General features: G+C 47.3%; 1 protein-coding gene across 2 annotated transcripts in view; it reads right to left on the bottom strand.

Moving 5' to 3' along the window:
• Window positions 1-11176, bottom strand: part of NELL1 (neural EGFL like 1) — an 862938-nt gene extending 851762 nt beyond the window's left edge. For both annotated transcript variants that reach the window (XM_036862585.1, XM_036862586.1), the window contains exons 1-2: window positions 10551-11176; window positions 2074-2202 (exon numbers count right to left, since the gene is read on the bottom strand). In XM_036862585.1, the coding sequence (XP_036718480.1) occupies window positions 2074-2202; window positions 10551-10605 (184 nt within the window). In that variant the 5' untranslated portion in view covers window positions 10606-11176. The remainder of the gene's footprint in view (window positions 1-2073; window positions 2203-10550) is intronic.
• Between the last annotated feature and the right edge of the window lie 9405 nt (window positions 11177-20581).

The following is a 20581-nucleotide window of genomic DNA, read 5'->3' as shown; positions in this document are numbered from 1 at the left end:
CTACTAGAAAATGGACTTGAGGACACGGGGAGGTGGAAGGGTAAGCTGGGACAATGTGTGAGAGTGGCATGGACATATATACACTACCAAATGTAAAATAGATAGCTAGTGGGAAGCAGTCGCATAGCACAGGGAGATCAGCTCGGTGTTTTGTGACCAGCTAGAAGGGTGGGATAGGGAGGGTGGGAGGGAGGGAGACACAAGAGGGAAGAGATATGGGGATATATGTATATGTATAACTGATTCACTATGTTATAAAGCAGAAACTAACACACCATTGTAAAGCAATTATACTCCAATAAAAACGTTAAAAAAAAAAAAAGAAGAATGGGATGGCCTCTCAACAGTAACTGAAGAGAACTTGCACAATGCAAAGAGAAAACTAATCCTGTTTGTATTCTCTTAACCATGCCCAGTTTACTTACCTCACCAATTCCTTAGTAAGAGTAAGCGGAAATTAACATATCTGTAGTCTTGTTATATATTATTATATAGTATCTGTAGGTGTGCTGTATATTATTAAGAAGGCTTAAATTCTCTGCACAGGAAATATATATATCTCATCCCATAATGTTGGTTCAGTCATTCTAAAATAATCCTTTTGTTATCTTCACAAAAGGCTGGGTTAAAAGAAGCCTGCCAGGCATTTTCATAGAGGAATATCTAGGCTGCCATATCTGATCAGATCACTCCCCTCCTTCAACTCATCAAAGGCCCCCACTGATCTGAGAGTAAAGTAAAAAACTAACATGGCCTATGGGCAAGGGTAATATTTGCAATAGTTAACAAGTACATGGCCTCCCACCTATCAAAATAGACACTGTCCATAAAGCATCAGTACACCCAAGCCCGTGGATATAAGCTAAATATCAATTCTGCCTTCAGGGCCCAGTGTGACCTAGCCCCTGCCTACCTCTCCAGCCACTCACCACCTTTCAGCCATGCTAAATGTCTTCCCATTTGTTTCTGCCTTAAGACCTTCCTACATACTATTTTCTCTGCCCAGAATGCTCTGAGCCGCCACCTCTTCCTTCACCAAGCTTTCTATTCATTTTTCACTCTTCTGCTGACATATCACTTTTTCAGGGTAGCCTTTTCCTGACCACCACCATCTTCCCACTCCCAATAAATCAGATCTCCCTATATACTCTTATTTGGCAACCTATACACCCCGTTCATGGTAAGTACAGCCATTGGAAGTCAATAATTACTTGTGTAATGACTGTTTCTCTCACTACATTTATTTACTCTTACTAATAATCCTACTATTAGCATGTTGCCTGGTACACAATAGGAGTTCCATAATAATAGCTAATACTTACCAGGGATTTACTATGTTATCAGGCACTGTTTGATCCACTTTAATGGATTAGCTCCTCTAATCCTTGCAACTGCCCCATTAGGTACTATTATTTCAGATGAAGACACAGGCAGAGTCAGCCTAAGGAATCGCCCAAAGTCGCAATGTCAATAAGTGGTAGGGTTGGAATTTAATCCCAGGCAGTCAGGCTCCAGAGCCCAGGCTTTTAAGAAGCACACTATACTGCCTTTATGAATGCTTGCTGAACAATTTAATGAATTATAGTCAAGTTTATAGTGGGCAGAACCAGGTAAGCTGCACCCCTAAGAAAATGCAGTCATGAAACATCCTCTTTGTGCATGGTCCACCCATTAAATGAGAGATAAAGATATAGGAACAGGAATGGACGTAGGTATAGGTAAAGATATGAATAACAGTAGAAGAAATATCCTATAAAAATAATGTGGCTGGCCAAAGGCTTTCAAGGACTTTACAAATTCATTCCACTTTAGATCCCCACCAAAATCCCCTGGGAAATATGTCACTGCCAAGCCAAATATTTCATCACCATGCCCCCGACTGCCCCCTCCCACACCCTCAGAACACCCCCCAAATATCTAAACACCCTCGGCATTTCTGAACATTCCTCATGACGATAACACAAGAGAAACAGCAGAGATGATCTTCCGACAAATACACACCAGAGGAACAATCCCCAGACAGACCCTCCTCCCCAAGTTCTGCCCCCATGCAAAGGAGAAAAATGCCTTTACCTTTAAATAAAAATGCTTTGCTGGTATTGTGCAGTCCAGACACCTGAGTGACTCCAAGGGTGGTGTTCACGAGGTCGAGCTCAGTGATAATATCCATCTGAAGGTGGGGATCCATCCCAAAGCCCACCACTGAAAAGGAACAAAGAGCCATCTTGGCTTAAAATGCTGACTTACTTGCGGCAACATGGAACAGAAATGACAGAGGCCAGGAGTGGCAGGGGATACAAGGAACCCAGTGATGAGTGCTTAGAGATGCTCTTTCCCTGGATGGAAAATGAAGGCAACTCTTTGCTCCATCACCCCCACTGATATTGTGGTTTTGTCGTCCCTTCCCCCTCTCCCATTCCCCATTACAGATTGATAATCCCTTTGCAAAACCCTAGGGGCCAAATACATTTCAGAACTCAGACTGGATCATCTGTTGGAAAGCTAATATGGCCCATATACTACACTTTATGTAACACCCTCAGCAAAGCCTACATCAGCACCCCATAACCAAACACAATACTTGTAGAGCAAAAAGTCTGATATTGTCCTCTAATTGGTATAAATAAAGACTATAAATAGCCTCATATCTGTTCAGGTCAAGTTTTGCCACCAAAGGAGTTCAGCTCAGGGTAGGTTTTGCTGTCAGGTGAGTTATGAAGAAACTTTGGGTTTCTGAGCTTTTTTAGATTCGGGAACTGTGGATACAGAATTGTGGCCCTGATCTACCTGCTTCAGAGACTGATACAGTAGTGAAATCTGACACCACCGTCACCAGGAAACACCTCCACAGAGCACTATTAATGAGGCACCAACAACCTGCGATAAAGAGGAAGAAAATGAGAGGGATCCTGTCCCTGATGGATAAGGGTGGCAGAGGGACTGGCCAGGAAAGAGAATCCCCAGAACAATGGATGTAGATGTCAAGGGGATTCGTGAAAAGTTAGACACCCTGACAACTCTTGTTGGAGAACCTTAGCACAGAGAAACAGGGCCCTGAGCCCCCACTGCCTCATCTGAAAAAGGCAAATCCTTAAGCCTGTCTCTCATCTACAGGGTGTTCTGCAGAATGATTCGCTCATGACTGCAAAGTGGCTTCCAATTATATATATTAATAAGGCTGGCGATCACTCCAAGGGACTATGTTTAAGCTATTCCTAAAGGCTGTGCCTATCTACACTTAGCACCTCAGTAGTGCAATTCTGATTGCACAGTTGGAAATGTTTTAATCAGCAACAACTGTCAACGTTTGTCTGGTGGTAATGCAGTCGCTGAGGCAAGATTTGGAGAGCTTACACCCAATTTGTTCCAGAGAGACCGAGTGCATTTCATCAGGGCATCACACGCTGTGACAATCTCATCTGTCCTCCTGCCCTCACCCCTTTCCCCACAGATCTGGAGAAGGAAATGTACCCTCTCCTCACTCTTCTCCTGTTAGGAAACAGGGGCTGCTGCAGCAATTGAGGCTTCTGTCAACAGAAGGTGGCTCTGGGAAGGGTCTTTGGAGCCGAAGGTGGACAAAGGGTTAAATTAAAGACACAGTGCATAGAGCTGCCTTCTCAATTTTTGTCAGGCTTCCCCTTGTCCTCTGAAATGCAGCCAGATGCGAGACCAGTTTACCCAAAGACCACTCATTCATTCAGTCATTTTTCAACAGGTATGACTGAGTGCTTTCTATGTAACACACACACTGCATTGCGAGGCACTGGAGATGGCCTCCCTGGGCATGCATTCCTAGGGCAGCGGGTGAGGAGAGGGCAAAAAATAAACAAATACATAAATAAGATAATTTGAGATGGCAATAAATGCCACGAAGAAAATAAAACAGAGTTATGAAACAGAAAGCAGCTTGGGTGGAGGCTTAAAAAGGGTGGTAGAGGAAGGTTCCTCTGAGCAGACACCTGATGACTATGGCGGCCGGCGATGGTGCAGTTATTCCGGAAGGGGAGATCTGGAGGGGAAAGCTTTCCAGGTTTAGAGAACAGAAAATGCAAATGCAAACCAGGAACAAACTTGACGTGGAGAGGAAACAGTGAAAAGGCTAGTGTGGCCAGAGCAGAGTGAGCCCGGGGGAGAGTGGTAGAAAATGAGGCCCCAGGGTAGGCCCTGCCTTGTGAGCCGCAACAAGGAGAGGGATAGTATTCTAATTGCAATGGAGTATCACTGGAGGGCTTTAAGGTATGTGTTTAAGGGGAGGAAGAGTGGGATGTGCTCTGATTTACCTTATGATCTCACTTAAGGTTCCATCCTACCTGCTTGACACAGACTCCATTCACAAAGACTGATGACTGACCGAGTACCTACTCTGTGCAAAGAAGTACTGCGCTAACGGGCATCTATCAGCCCAAGTCACAGCACCATGAGCCTCTTGTTGAGACTGGCAATGTTTTTCTCCAAGTGAGCTCAGATACCAGCAGTTCTATGATCACCTTGAAAAGGCAGGAAAGGAACTCATATTTCAGTTTGATCTACAGTGCTCTACACCTATATGGCAGAAATTAATTTAAGAGTGATCTCAGAGGACCTCCACACCAGTCTATCTCTGGCCAGGAATTTGGAACGTGGTTTGGGAAATGTGCCCTTAGCTGGGCACAAGAGGAAGGAAGCATCCCTGCAGGCTCAGTGTCTTGCACAAGGCTTCATATATGTCAGGCCCTGAATTTAGGACCTGATTAATAATTGATGAGTGGACATATGATCGCTGCTTTGGGTGCAGTGATCTCAGGGCAATATGCATATCTGGGGAATACCACGAGAGGACAGGACGGCATTCGAGCCTAGGAAACTTTCTAAAAGGAATATGATTGACTGAATTATTGGCTCCAAATCTTTACCCCTGGATTTCCCTGGTGGCGCAGCGGTTAAGAATCCACCTGCCAATGCAGGGGGCACGGGTTCCATCCCTGGTCCAGGAAGATCCCACATGCTGCAGAGCGCATGCGCCACAACCCATGCGCCACAACCCCTGAGCCTGCGCTCTAGAGCCCGCGAGTCACAACTACTGAGCCGGTGTGCCACAACTACTGAAGCCCGTGCGCCGAAAGCCCGTGCTCTGCACCAAGAGAAGCCACCGCAAAACGCATGCCTCAAGAGTAGCCCCCACTCAGGGCAACTAGAGAAAGACTGCTCGCAGCAACAAAGATCCAGTGCAGCCAAAAATAAATTAAAAAAAAAAAAATCTTTACCTCTCCCATAGCCACACCCTTTGCTATGTGGCTTTGCATGTCCTTCCACTAGAGTGGGAGTAAACCTCCCATCCCTTGACTTTGAGCCCAGCCATGTAACTAGTTTGGGTCATTAGGATGTTAGCAATGTCACACAAGCAGAGGCTTGGATGTGCCTGTGTGGTGGGGCCTGTTCTCTTGTACCTCTGCATCACAGTGAGAAAAACATGGCCCTACTGGGCCACTGCTCCAAGGAGACTAAGACACACGGAGCAGACACCCTACCTGGGTTTGGAACAACGCCCAGCCAAACCTGGCCCCAGTGAGCCAATACCAAACCAACCGACAGACGCATGAACCAAAAGAAATGTTGCTTTGAGTTTAGGGTGGCTTGTTATGCAATATTATTGTGGCAGTAATTGACCAATGCGGGGACTAAAGACCCACTATAATGGTTATCCTTAAGATGTTTGAATCTCCCAAACTTGGAGCCCTGCAACCGGACAAGCCTAAAAGGCACCCACACAGATTCTGTAGAGCTGGCAGAACACCCCAGTGGTGCCCTTGGATTCCCATCTCCATGTGAGAACACCTCAATCTGGAAAGTGTTGTGGAAACAACACTAAACTAAGAGCCACTTTCAGTCCTGTCTCTTCTCCCTACTAACTTTGTGCCCTTGGAAAAATCACTTCACTTCTCCGAGCCTCATTTCCCTTAACTGTAAAATGGGGATAATACCCGCCTCCCAGCCTCATGAGGTTTCAGTGATAACTGCATGGACACTCCTAGCACATATCTGGTGCCCAGCTGCCGGTCTGCTGCATCTGTCTTTCATAGGACCAGCTCTCCAGACCATTCCAACTCCCTGGTCCTCAACTCCACTGGAATCATACGAAAGATACAGGTGGCTCCCATTTTCCCAACCCCTCCACATGCCCAGATGACCTAGAAGGGCTTCTCACTCTGGCCGTGCTTTGTTTATTTTTTTTTTCTTTATTTTTTGGCTGCGTTGGGTCTTCGTTTCTGCTCGCGGGCTTTCTCTAGTTGCGGCGAGCGGGGGCTACTCTTCATTGCGGTGCGCGGGCTTCTCATTGCAGTGGCTTCTCTTGTTGCGGAACATGGGCTCTAGGCACGTGGGCTTCAGTAGTTGTGGCGCACAGGCTTAGTTTCTCCGCAGCATGTGGGATCTTCCTGGACCAAGGATCAAACCCATGTCCCCTGCATCGGCAGGCGGATTCTTAACGACTGCGCCACCAGGGAAGTCCCTGGCTGTGCTTTGTGAAATCTATATATTAAATCTATATTAACCCCTCCCCCTATATCCTACAAGCAAAGGGGCTTCCCTGGCTTTAAGATAACTGTATTGCTCTCGTCATGAAAACATCCCATTAAAACAGAACAAGAGAAATCAATTAGGCTTCCAGAAACAGTACTGTATTGTTTTCTCTAAGTGGTCCCCTTCAAGATGAAAACACCTGGTGCCAATAGCAGGATGAGTAAAAGATAGCACTTTGCCCACTGCCTAAAAAATCAGAAAATCTATTAATAAGGCAGCATTTGCATGGCTTCACCTGAACCTTATACAGTATGAAAGTGTTGGTTCCGTAAAAATATTTTTTTTATTTTAATATTTCTGCTTCTTATCCAAGCATGTAGCTCTTGCCCTTTCCAAGGAAACTCTATTGAAGTTTTCTACTTTGGCCATAACTGCTCTCACATGGCTGAAGCTGGGTATTGGAATTAAGCCGGATAAAAAGCTTCTGGGGAAAAAAATATATTTTTTAAAACCTGGAAGGCAGCATGTCAGTGTCGCAGAGGCACTTGAGGCCTGGCTCTGAGATTCAGAATCTCCACCCTAATCTCCCAGGACACCTGCTGCTGGCCACTCCTCAGTCTAGCCCAGAGAGTGTTGAGGCCCAAAGCCCATTCAGTCCACCTTCAGGGTCCCAGGCCTAAGCTCCCGAGCAAATCCTCCTGCATCTGGCTCACTTCAAATCTAATCCAGCTCACTGTGCGTGATGGCAGCTGTTTTCCCCTGGTCCATGCAGGGGAATACGATGCTGGAGAGATGCTCCAAGACCTCATTTACCAGCAGGATTTCACAGCCATTTGATCGGATTTGGGCCTCTGGACTCCTACAAAGTTTCTTACTACCCCAAAAGCAACATCCTTAAAGAATATGCTCTATGCCTGTTCCAAATCAGTCAATATTTCACATGATCACTGGAGGCTGGGGGCTTTTGTTCACAGCTCTATTATTCAATTCATAGTTAATGAACTGCCTGGGAGGTGCTTCTAAAAGAAAAGCTCTCCTTTCCAGCAGGTGGCAGCAAAAGGCATTCACTCAGCCCCAGGAGCTCCCTCTAACCATTGCCCTGGTGACCAAACCACACTTGAAAGCCATGGGGGAGTAATCACTGAGTTTTACATTATTCACACTTCCAGGTTACTGGAGAAAACTCATGGACATAATGTATTATTACTGCTGTTATTGTAGCCTTCTAAATTTTCATTATTAGTGATGTACCTGGAAATCTCAGATTTTTTTTCACCCAGAAATAACCAGAACTGGAGAACAGGACCTATTCGTGACCCCACTTTACTCTTTAAAACAAATTCTCTGAACAATGAGTAATTTAAGCAGCTTCCTGTGACACCTATCATTAGATCTTTTCATATGTAACTGCTACTGCACTGCAGTGCTGCTTTAATTAAAATGTGCCTGATACCATCTATTCATTTCCATTAAAAGGCAGTGATATCTGAGCAGCTCACTCAGTGAATTACGTGTTTATTTCATCTTGGACTGTTAACAGCCCAGACAACAATTGTCCCACTTGACAAATAAACTTTCCGAGTGGCTGTTTGGATCCTGATAAACTAATTGAGAGCCAGGCTTAGCTACCTCAGAGGATGGATGTGTGATACTGGTATGATGGTTCCTGGGCAAAATCAAAGAAAAAAATTGCTCATCAGACGGCCTCAAGCTGCAAGAAATTGTAAGTGAAAGAAGTGAGATATAATTCCCCCCTGTCTTTCTCATTCTTCTGATAATTTTTGTAGAAGAAATATGTAGCCTCTGGTGTTCAAAGAGTACCAAGTGGCATGGAAAACTCAAGCTCCCTAAGCAACTGCCACAACCAATGGGCAGATCCTTCCATGCTTCCTTGACTTTGGACAAGCTGTGCCTTCTGCCTGGAATGCTTTCCCTACTCTGTGCACCTGGAAAACTCCCTACAAAGCCTTCCAGACACAACTTTCAAACGTCACCTCCTGATTAAAGCCTTCCCTGACTACCGACCACCCCGCCCCAGAATTCACTCCTACCGCTCCTCCTGTTTCCTCAATACAAACTCCTGTACTCCCACCACTTTTCCCCCCACCCCCATCAAGCTGCACAATAAAAATGCTTTTCAGTTTCTGTCTAGATTCTCAGCTAAGCTGTAAGTTTCTGGAAGTCAAGCAAGCCGGTTCCTCTTTGTATAAGCAATCCTGGCACCCAGCAAGACACTCAACTCTTCGCTGAATGAATGAAGAGATACAGGAGTAAATCTTCCCTACAAGAGCATGTTTACAAGTTTTAAAGGGGCTTGATGTGGGGAAGGGGAAAAGACAGTGTCGTTAAAGATCTCCAAAAGCAAAGCGCCCTGGAGACACAGTCCACTTCTGGGGGGAAGCACTTTTTGCCGACTTTTCAAGAGTAATGAGAACAAAGGACGTAAGTATGTTTGGTAGTGATGTGCACTTGAGACGTGAAATGCCCGATGCGCTGCCCTCTCCCCCACCTAGTTTCTCTCTCTTTGGTTCCTCTGTAAGATGCCCACCAGCACCAAATTCTCTGCACGCAGGGCTGCTAGCCCAGGCTCTGCACTAGCCTCGCCTGCCCTGATCTTCCAGGGGCGCGTTTTTTCCAGTGTGTTCTCGGTTTTAAAAGACCAACCCATCTAGATGGGCCGGAACTCAAGAAGCACCTATTCTAGGCTGGACCGAGTCTTGGCATCTCGGCAGCCTGGGGAGCTCGGATGGAGATAGGAAAGGGATGGGGATTCCTTTTGTCCGCGGAGAAGTCCACACCCGCCGCTCTGTCATTAAGCAAAGGAAAAGCTGCTTCCCGCTCAGTCCTGGGGAAAATGGAAAGGGCCAGCGGAGGGAACTTTTGAGCGGACCAAGGCCGGGCATCCCTCCCCAGCCCTCTACAGATAAACTCTGCATGGGAAGGAGGCTATGCCTCTAGAGAAGGGAAATGAGAGTGATACAAGAGAAAAGCAGAGGGAATGACTACACACCGATTCTGGGGTGCAAAGTCGGCCGCGCGTGGCGAGGATGGCTAGCGTAGGGATGAAACCTCGCGACGCCCCACCCCACCCCGCGGGGGAGGGTCCTATTTTTGACAATTTCCTCCTCCACCCCACCCCACCCCCACCTTCCCAAATCTACTACTAGTCTCCCGGAGTAGGCGGCTGAGAGAGGGTCTCCAAACCCCAGGGGACATGGGGGCTGGGGGCGAGTAGACGCTGAAGGAAGGAGGCGCGCTTAGAGTCCTCACAACTGCGTCTCTGGAGGCAGAAAGAAGTGGGGACTTCAGAAAATTACGCCAATTATCCTTGCCTCCCCTTCACAACCCCCAACGTGCAGTTATAGCACGGGAAAACTAGTGCGGAGCTGGAGAGAATCTCCCCGGGATTGCTCCCACAGTTCCAATTCCCCCCAGTTTGTCCTGCCCTCTGGGGGGTGGGGAGATAGGGGTGGCAAGAGAGGCTACTCCTGGAGTTCCCCTGGGGAAGAGTCAGGAGGGGACGAGGAAAGAGATCGCGGAACCCCAGGAACGCCCGCAGCCCTCACCCCGCGCCGCGCCGCGCCCTCCCGGCCCTCGCAACGCCCGCCGGCCGGAAGCGCTCCCTCTGCGGGTGCGCCTCCCGCCGCTGCCCCTTCCCCGCCCGCCGGGGCGCAGGGAAAGCGGTTTCCACGGCGCCTGTCAAGTTCACGGGTGTGGGGCTCGCGGGCCCGCCCTACTGTGGGTTTCCACCCGGAAGCCGGTTACCAGCAGCAGGAGGGCGCGCCCGAATGGCCGCGCCCCTCACTCCTGCGTCCGCCAGGCCGTGTCCTCCGGGAAGGGGGCACTCCTCGAGGGCATCTTCCAGCCTGTGAGTCCCACTTTTCACCCTTTCACCTGGACCGGGGCAGAGAGATTCGAGGGACCCATCCACGCCCTTCCCCGGACCAGCGCGGAGCTCAGCTCCAGCTCTCCTCACGCCTAGGTGGGCGCCGGGCACAGCGGCGCGGCTTCCCCTATCCCTGGATCCCTCCGACGGCCCCAGCCGTGCTTACCTGTCCTGGCGGTGCACACACAAAACCACACAATTAAGATCACATCCTTCGGCATCGCTCCCAAGGGTCCCCGCCGAACCGGGCGCGCGGAAGCCAGGAGGAAACAAATGCGCCTCGATCCCGAGGCGCGCCGGGCTCGCAGCCGCCAAACTTGCTAGCGGGCGGCGGGGGAGGTGTCTCGGCAGCGCCGGGTGCTGCGCTCGGGGATCGCGCCCAGGAAGGCGGCCCCGGCCGCCCCGCCCCCTGCCCGTCCCCCACAGCGGGCGGCGGCCCCGTGCTCGGGCCGCGGCCCCCGCTGCGGCTGCGCTCTCCTCGGAGCTGGAGCGGGAGCGCGGGGCTCGGCCACTCCGGCAGGTTGCGCTCGGCGCTGGGAGCGGCTTCCCCTCCGCAGCGAACACCCGGGCGGCCGGCGCAGCAGCCGCTACCACTCGGAGCACCGGAGCTGGAGTCCCAGGACCCGCGGGCAAAAGGGAGGAGCTGGAGGCGGAAGCACCCCTTCGGCTTCACACTCTCCAGCCCAGACGAGCCGGCCTCGCCACCGCCGCTGTCTCTGCCTCGGTGCCGCGCTGGAGACTGCAGAAGTTGCCCCAGTTCATCTTGGTCGAGACTAAGAACCGCGGAGCCCCCGCGGGTGGGTTTTCTTCCCGGGGGAATCCCGACCCAGGTGGCGCCAAAGAGCGCGCCCAGCCCCTCCCCGGAAAACAATTACTCGGGATTTGCTTAGGCAACTGGTTGGCGAGGGGCGAGTAGGGCCCTGAGAGGAATGATGGCCGAGTCGCGGCTCGCCACCTGCACCTTCTGTCCCCTCTCCCCGTGGGTCCCTCTGACTGGTACACGCTTTGGAGGTTCAGGGAAAGGGCGCTGAGGCAGGGAGCCCAGAAAAAGGGTCGCTGAGCCCGAGCGAGCCACCGTGGGGTTTGGGGGGGTCTACTTGCAAGCCTTCCGGTTCCGCAGGTCAGATGCTGCCACTTAGGGGAAATTCCTAACCTTTTTTTTTTTTTTTCCTTGAGTGACTTTCTTGATGGTTTTGTCAAAAGCCATCATAGTCACTTTTAGGTCTTTCCCGTAGTCCCTCTGGGACCCTCCCGAACACCATTCCCGGGAGAGAAAAGCTGGGCTTTGTTTTAGGAGTGTGGGAAAGAAGACAAGTCCTCCTCCTTCTATGTGACCCCCTTCTGGAACCAAGCCTTCCCTAGAAATAGCTCTCAGGTTTGTCGCACTTCCATCCAGGAATGTTATTTATAACTAGGATGCAGAGTGTGAAATCGGACATGACAGAACCTTTGATTTGTACCAAATGAGCGCCACGTGATTTAAAACTCCTCAGCTTGCTCGCACTGGTCCCCTCTCCGAGTCCACCCCACACCTCTGACACTGGCAACAGGGATCCCAGAGAAGGAAAGGGAAACTTCTCTGAACACAACCCTCCCTCATTTCCCAGGAAACAATTCCAACGTTCCAGAATCCTCTTCACTAGTAAGGATCTGCCCTTCTCACCTCTCGGGCCCCCTCTCACTCCCGGTACTCCTAACCCCTACATCTCTATGATCCCAGGATCCGCCACTGAAGGTCACCAAACTAGCAACACAGTTTATTAAGAGAAGGTTTTATCTGCATACTCTTCTGATCTCTGTCCTATTTTTCTGGATATTTCTGTATGGAAGCCACTGTCCCACTCAGCCCTTTGCATTGTGGTCCCTTAGCAGATGAAAAAGTAAATGAACAAGAGAGAAATTCCAGCTCCTAACAGCTGAGGTAGAAGAAGGGAAGCCAACAAAGAAGTGTACTGCCACTCCAAAGTTGAGTTGAAAGATTAAGAGGTAAACTGATGTCAAGGCTGAACTGATTCTCCATGTCTTCTGGGGTTCAACTCCAGCCCAGAGGGGATCTGTCTGCCTTGACTCTCTCTGTGTGTTTTCATTACAGAGTCAGGACTTTTTCCTTCTACTTGGAGCATGTTACATTTAAAGCTAACATTAAAATCACACATCTTTCAGAAAATTGGATTCCCCAAGTTTAGTTGGGCCTAATGAGCGAGAACCCCCCTACACCATGTTGTGTTGTGAGACCCATGGCCCCTGTCTCTCCACGGATTTTAAATACACCTCAGCAGGAGCAGCCCTTCGTGGCTTTGAACTGTTGTTTTAAAGGCCCTTTTATTGATCTCAGAAATCCTAGAAGTCACAGTGACCCCAACAAAGGGAAAAGGTAGCCTGAGTCAGACCTTTAGAGCTTTCTCTCTCTTAAAGCTTCTGTGTAATTAGTTGGTCCTGTGGGATGGAGCTTTTAGCATGTTCCATTAAAAAATAAAGCAAGGCATATGTTCTGTCAAAGCTTTGCAGCATCACATCCATTAGCAGTAACAAGTGTTAATCTTAACAAGGTCATAAATCTTCCTAGATAACTAAGTACTTCAATCTCCTCCTATAAATGCATTTCTTGAGTAGGGATTTGGAGTGTGTAGCCTAAGGTAACCTTTACAGAATTCGTCTATCAAATTTCTGTGGTGTCAATTAAGGGACCACGTGGCTGTGATGTTGGCATATTGCAATGGGATCCATGCTCAGTGAAAGCAGTGATGAGGCTTGGTTTACCCAATACCATATCCCGAGTCCACCCTGCCCTTCTGAATGGCCTCCCTCCATGGTCTCTCCAGGAACCAGAGGCTTCCTTTGATCATCCCTCTGCCTCTCCTTCCTGACCCCTAAATATTGGGGAGACTCAGGGCTCAGTCCCCAGTCCTCGTCTCTTCCAGCCACACTTACTCCTGTGTTGTCATCCAGCCTCCTGGCTTTAACTACTGTCTACACACGGATAATTCTCACATGTGTATCTCCAGTCCCCACCTCTCCTTTGAACCCCAGGCTTACATACCCAACTACCTATCAGGTGCCTTAATTGTAATATGGCCACATCATCAAAATTAAAAATATTTGTGCTTCGAAGGACATCATGACAGGTGAAAAGACAACCCACAGAATGGGAAACAAATTTTCAAGTCCTATATCTGATTGAAACTTGTATTTACTAAAAATTATTATAACTCAATAGTAAAAGACAAATAACCCAATTTTGAAATGGGCAAAGGATCTGAATAGACATTTCTCCAAAGAAGATATACAATCAGCCAGTAAACACATGAAAAGATGCTCAGCATCATTAGCCAGCTGGGAAATGCAGATCAAAACCACAATGAGATATCACTTCACACCCACTAGGATGGCTAAAATCACAAAGCCAGATAATAAATGTTGACAAGGAAGTGGAGAAATTAGAACCTTCATATACTGCTGGTCGGCAAGAATGTAAAATTGTTCTTCGAACAGTTTAACATAAAGTTACCATGTGATCCAGCAATTCTACCCCTGGGTACATACACAAGAACTGAAAACATATGGCCACACACTAAGTTGTACACAAATGTTCATAACAGCATTATTCATAATAGCCAAAAAGTAGAAACAGCCCAAATGCCCATCAACTGATGAGTGGATAAGTAAAATGCAGTATATTTATATAACGGAATATTATTCAGCAATAAAGAGAAATGAAGTACTGATACATGCTACAATAGGGATGAATCTTGAAAATATTATGCTAAGTGAAAGAAGCCAGTCACAAAGAACCACATGTCATATTATTCCATTTATATAAAATGTCCAGAATAGGCAAATCTATAGAGACAGCAAGTAGATTCTTGGTTGCCTAAGGCAGGGGGAAGGGGAAGGAAGGATTAGCAGGTGCCAGCTAAGGAATGCAGGGTTTATTTGGGGGGTAATGAAAATGTCCTAAAATTGATTGTGGTGATGGACGCAAAACTCTCACAGATATTCACAATAATCTAAAAGCCATTGACCTGTACACTTTAAATGGGTGAGTTGTATAATATGTGAATTGTATATCAATAAACCTGTTTTTAAAAAACTTCGTTAATGATCATGAAAAAAATTGTAGTATGGCCAAATGAGGACTTTTGATTCCCCCCGCCCCCCAAACTCCCTTCCTGCTGCCCTCTAAGGAGATGGCACCAGCCTTCATCAGGTGTTCCAACCAAATGATGCAGGGTCATCCTTGACTTGCTTTCCCTTAGACCTAAAGAAAAATCCCAAATCAACTACTTCTCACCACCCTTCACTACTCCCACCTTCCTCCAATCCATGACTACCCCTTCCCTCGGCTACTGCCCTAGACTCTCAATCATTCTCTCAGCCTCCACTCTTGCCCCTGACAATTCAGCCATCCCCCAGCAGGCATAGTCTGCTTTTTAAAACATGTATCAGATCACGTTCCCTTGCTCAAAAATCCCCTGCATTTTTCCATCATATCTTGAAGAAATCCAAACATGTTACAAGGTCTCTGCCCACCTTCCCAGCTCTCTCTCCCTCTCCCCTTCATTCACTCCAGAATCTTGCTATTCCTCAAACATTCCAAGTTCACACCCTCCTCGTGGTCTTTGTATGTGCTGCTTCCTCTGCCTGGAACATTCTTTCCATAAATCTTTGTGTGGTTCACTTTTTACCTGACTTAAATCTCTGCTCAGATGTCAACTCCTCGGGGAGACCTGCCTAAAGAAGCTTCTCACTTCACTCCCATGGCTCTCTGTCTCCTAACCCTGCTTTATTTTTTTTATAGTGCTTATTACTATCTGAAATATCAATTGATTTGTTGACATTTATTCTGTCTCCCCCCAGAGAATGCCACAAGTGTAGGATTTTTGTCTTCCTTGTTCACCACCATATCTCTCTACCTAGAACAGTGCCTGGCACATTTTAGGAGCTCAATAAACGTTTGTTGAATGAATCAATGGATGTTCTCCCAGGAAGCAGCATAGAGAACTGACATTTCTCATTGACCATCACCAAGGCAACAGTAAGACTGCCATGTCCCACTGGCCCTCAGAGCTGCTCCACTGCTGACTCTATGTAGGGCAGTGGATTCCACAGAGGAAAAATGAGGAAGACTCCTTCTTAGTATCCAAGGCTGAGAAACTCTCCATCTCATATACTGCCCTCCAGTCCCCATCCATAAGTCACTCTCCTTTGTCCAAACAGCCTTCCAACTACCTTCATATTTATGGGTGCACACACATTTCCTTGTAAAACTGGAGGGGATAGAGGATAGTGCTGTTATGGATAGGATTGTGTCCCCCCAAAAAGATATGTTGAAGTGCTAATTCCCAGTGCCTATGAATGTGACCTTATTTGGAAATTGAGTCTTTACAGATGTCATCAGGTGAAGATCAGGTCATTAGAGGGCCCTAATTCAATGTGACTGGTGTCCTTATAGGAAGAGGAAAATGCCATGTGAAGACAGAGACATAACAGATGTCAGCATGTGACAGGCAGACACTGAAGGGCTGCGAGCCAGAGAGCGCCTGGGGCCACCAGAAGCTGGAAGAGGCAGGGAAGGATCCTCCCCCTAGAGGCTTTGGAGAGAGCATGGACCTGCTAACACCTTGATTTCAGACTTCTAACCTCCAGAACCGTGAGAGACTAAATGTCTGTTGTTTTTAAGCCTTCCGGTTTACAGTGCTTTGTAGCAGCCTTAGGAAACTAACACAAGTGCCAATTTGCTGGCAGAGCCCAGGGAAGTGCAAAAACTCCCAAGTTTCCTTCACAAACCCAGCAAGCCCCAAACTCTCTAGAACTATGCATGCCTAGACCTGGGTGGGTATTTTCATTTCCTGAAATGCACGTGCAATCGTAAAGAGGGGTAGAATGAATATATTCACGCACATACCTCTGTTTCAATATGAATATAAGAATTCTACACACAAAAAAATGTATTCTCTACTCCAATGACTACAATCAATTTCAATGATGTCCAGATTAGAGGACCCATATTTTGTGAAGATAACTATTGTCCTTCTGTCTTGCAGCTTCAAACACATTTTAGAACAAAGCTAGGTGTAAATCTGTAGGAAGACGTAGAAAAATCTGTACATAGACATATAGATAAAGGCATCTCATAATTCTTTTGGATGAAACTCTCCTAATCCATAAAATCAATAATCTGAGTTTTGAGTTTCTGAGGATAAGAACCAAGGTGTACATAGTATCCAGGTTTTAAGTGTTACACAAGTACATGTTGTCCATTCCTATAACCAGGGGAGAGCAGAAACCCTATCCTCTAACAGGCCCTAGAAGCAGACCTTGCCCCAACACTAACCAGAATGATAATGGCTCCATTTATTAAGTGTAACTAGGTGTGGGTTACTGAGCCAAGTGCCTTCTATGGATTTATTCCTCAAAGCAACCCAATTAAGTAGGTGGGATTATTATACCCATTTTACAGATATGGAAACTGACCCATTTGTCAAACGTGTGCCCGAGCAAACCTTCAAACCCAGACAGTAGGACTGCAGAATCTGTGCTCTTAACAGTTGAGCTATACCGCTTCTCCTGGGCTAAAGCCTGTGGATTCAGTCTCCTTGTTGAGGTCTTGTGGGAGACTAATAATACATAGCAGCCCTATTTCCTGCATGAGTTCTGACCAACTGAGAAATAAAAGAGTTAGCAGGAGGCCAAACATGGCCTTTATGAATACAGAGACAGTGTTGGGAGAGCACAGCCACGTGTGAAAGCCAGAAGGGACTGGCCATCTGCCCTCCCTCCAGGCTGGACCTGGGCACAGCCGTCTGGTCCCACTGACCAGGGTGGAGCGACAAAGTGAAAGAGAGCTCATTGAGAAATGAGGACCAATGGCCATCCGCCTCCTCTATTAAAGTGGAGAGAGTAGGGAGTATAGTAAAGGGCCAGGAGGGTCTAAGGAAAATCCCTCACGTGGAAACCAAAAGGTTGGGGAAGAAATGATCCCCTTGATCAACTCTCAAACTTTCCTCCATAAAGGCTCCTTCTATTGTCCCGTGGCCCTGGGCTGCCCACAAAGTGCTCACCCAGCCTTCTTTTCCAGGGCTGAAGATGATCCTTTATTCCTGGTAGAAGGCCCATGTGGTCCACGGTGATACCATCACTCTGCAGGAAAATTAGGAGGAAGGCATCCTTTTGTACTTACACTGAATTAGGGAAGATGGAGCGTCCCTCACTAAAGTACCACATCAATGAGCCGGCCTGTTGACCCAAAGCAATGAATATCTACTGGAGGAAATTCAGGCCGTGGGATGGTAGAGTGGGAGAGGTATTTTTGAACAGGGATAGCCTGCTCTAGTTACTTTAGGCAACAACCTATCACATCAGTCCTTGAGACTGGCTCTGCCCATCTACAATACATAAAACAGAAATGGTCATTTCCAACGCTTTTAAGACTACTTTCCAGAGTCACAGGCCATGAAAATTCTCCTCGCCAACAAAGTAACGTTAAACTCTCTCACATCTCCCAGTGGTTCCCTGGGTGTCCTTCTAGTCATCCCAGTTCATTTTATTACCTATATCAGTAAGGGTTCTATCTGCCTTCATATAACAGGAAAAACTCCCAAGTAATAACTTACATAAGAGGTGTTTAAGACTCTCTCAGGCAAAGAAAATATTCTAGAGTTGAGTGAACCAGGTTTAATTTAGTGGCTCTATGAAGTCCACAGGGAGCCAGGCTCTTCCCAGATCTCCGCTCCATCATTCCTAGAATGTAGTTCTTGTCCTCATGGTTCAATATGGCTACTGGTACTCCAGCCATTATATCCACATTCCAGACAGCAAATACGGAAGAGAATGAGAAGGAGAAGGGTATGCCTAGGAGCCCCATGTATCACTTCCACTCAAACTTGGGCAGAACCTAGTCACATGGTCACTCCCTATGTATCTGTTAGCTACTGCAGCATAACAAACAACCACTAAATTTCAGGGGCATCCAACACTAAGCATTTCCTCCCACACATCTGCAGGTTGGCGAGGATTCAGCTCATTCAGTCTCATTCAGGCATGTCTGCTTCAGGCTACAGTGGCTGGGCTGATCCACTTCTCACAGCAGGTCTGTGTGTCAGCTGAATGACTCTGTCCCACATGTCTTTCATCTTCCTTGGACCACTGGGCTAGCCAGGACATGTTCTTCTCATAGCATAAAGAGGACGTGGAAACAGGCCAGGTCTCCTAAGGTCTAGACGCAAAACTGGCACACTGTCACTTCTGCTTACATGCTAGTAAAGTCAAGGGACAAGTACAATCCGTCCACGATGAGGACATAACCTGGGTGTGATTCCGATTGGGGTGAAAAAAGTAGAGCCAGTAGTCCATCTACCATACCTGGCTGCAAGGGAACTAGGGAACGTCATGTTTTGACTGGGTGACAACAAGCCTAGCTAAAGTCAGAAATGTTACTGAGGAAGGCAAGAACAGAAGTTCAGAGAAATTCAGTCTCTATGGCACTCCCTCACATTGTTCCAGCTTTGCAAAATACCAATACTGGTCTAGTGCAAGTTCATCATCATTCTTACCCTCACCCCAAGACACACAGTGTATAAGAAGCACTCACCTGAAGGCAGGAAAAGAGAGGGACCGCACACCGAGATTGTCACAAGCCTACGCTTAGCAGTGCTCTCCACTTTTAAGCAGGCGGGGCAGAGTGATTTTTTTATTATTATTATGGCCTCTTCTCAAAACCCACAGCCAAGAAAGATCAAATTCATACAACCTTGGAAGGTAGCACCCAAAGCTCTCTCTGTGCATCTCTGCCCAACACCAGCATGGGATGCAGATGGCATGCAGTCTAGATGCAAATGGTACAAATGAGTATTCCTCGTAAATAACCACAGAATGCCTTAGCCTCCCCTTCCTGAGTGAGAGGAGAAAGCAGAAGGAACCGAGTAATGGGATAAGACCATCCAGGCTGCCCTGAGAATCCTGAGTCCCACCTCAAGGCCCCACCTGTCCCAGCACCACCCCTGGACTCTGAGAATTTGCCAAGAGTCTCCAGGACCATGCTCCAGCCTCTGTCCCTATTGGCTGGTGTCATCTCCATGCTGATTGCTCACATTTTTAAATATAACCCCTGATGGCCCCAGTCACATGAGTCAGAAAGGAGATTACCTGTAAACAGACCCCTATGTTTCTAGGTTTATGACCTGGTGTCTTGGTGTTCCTTCTAACATTTTGAAAAGGCTGGTTTCCTGCACAATCAAACCAGTGTTCTTGCCCCAGGTCTCTCCCCACTTCCTCCCATCCTTGACACTGTGACCAGGTCAATATTCTGAATGCACAGATCTGACTATAACAGTAAATATCCAACATTTATCTGTGGTGTTAAATTTGCACATACAAATTTTAACTTAATGCTCATAGCAATTATGCGAGATGGGTATAAGTTTTCCAATTGTACCAGTAAGAAAACTGAGACTGTGCTAATAAGATATAGAGCTGGCACTTGAACCCAGGACAGTGCTTTGTCTCTGGCATCATGGATGCCTCTGCCAGGAAATATCTCTCCATGATTCAATAACCGTCCCTGGTAGCCTCTGAACTCTTCTTGTTGCCACTGAAGGCACCTGACTGTCAAGTCCTAAACTCCATTTTCAGCCTTAGTTCTCACTTCCACAAGCATATGTGATACTTTCCAATTTCGCCCACCACTCTTCCTTGAAAGAGTCCTATCCTCATACCATCACTCACTTGCTTTCATCCACCTGGGAAGCTCATCCTAATACCTTCCTCATGGTCAAAACCCTCCCCATGTCCCTATCTCCTGAAGTCCTGCCTAATCCTCTCAGCCAGAAGGAATTTCTTCCTCTGCATCCCCTCAGTATGTTCTTGTCCTAAATCCTGTGGCCACACTTTGTACTTGCCACCGTGTGTTATGGCAACATGTGTACCTGTCTTAAAGCCCCACTCACTCTGAGTAACCTGGAGGGAGAGACCAAGTCTTACTCGTGTTTTTCCTACATGTTATAACACTGATCTCTGTTCCTTGTACAGAGCCAGTACTCAGTATTTGCTCATTTGATTAAAAAATGCATTTATTATCTACTGTGTCACAAATTATTAGGTACTGGAACTATATTAACATCTTAACATAAGACATTGAGTAGAGTGTAAAAATAAATACATCAGTGAATGGATCCATAAATGATGAAAATGTGATACTGT

Source organism: Balaenoptera musculus, chromosome 8 (genome assembly GCF_009873245.2).
Source record: "Balaenoptera musculus isolate JJ_BM4_2016_0621 chromosome 8, mBalMus1.pri.v3, whole genome shotgun sequence".
Lineage (NCBI taxonomy): Eukaryota > Metazoa > Chordata > Mammalia > Artiodactyla > Balaenopteridae > Balaenoptera > Balaenoptera musculus.
Note: the sequence above shows the minus strand (reverse complement) of the source record. Positions and strands in the feature narration are given on the sequence as shown.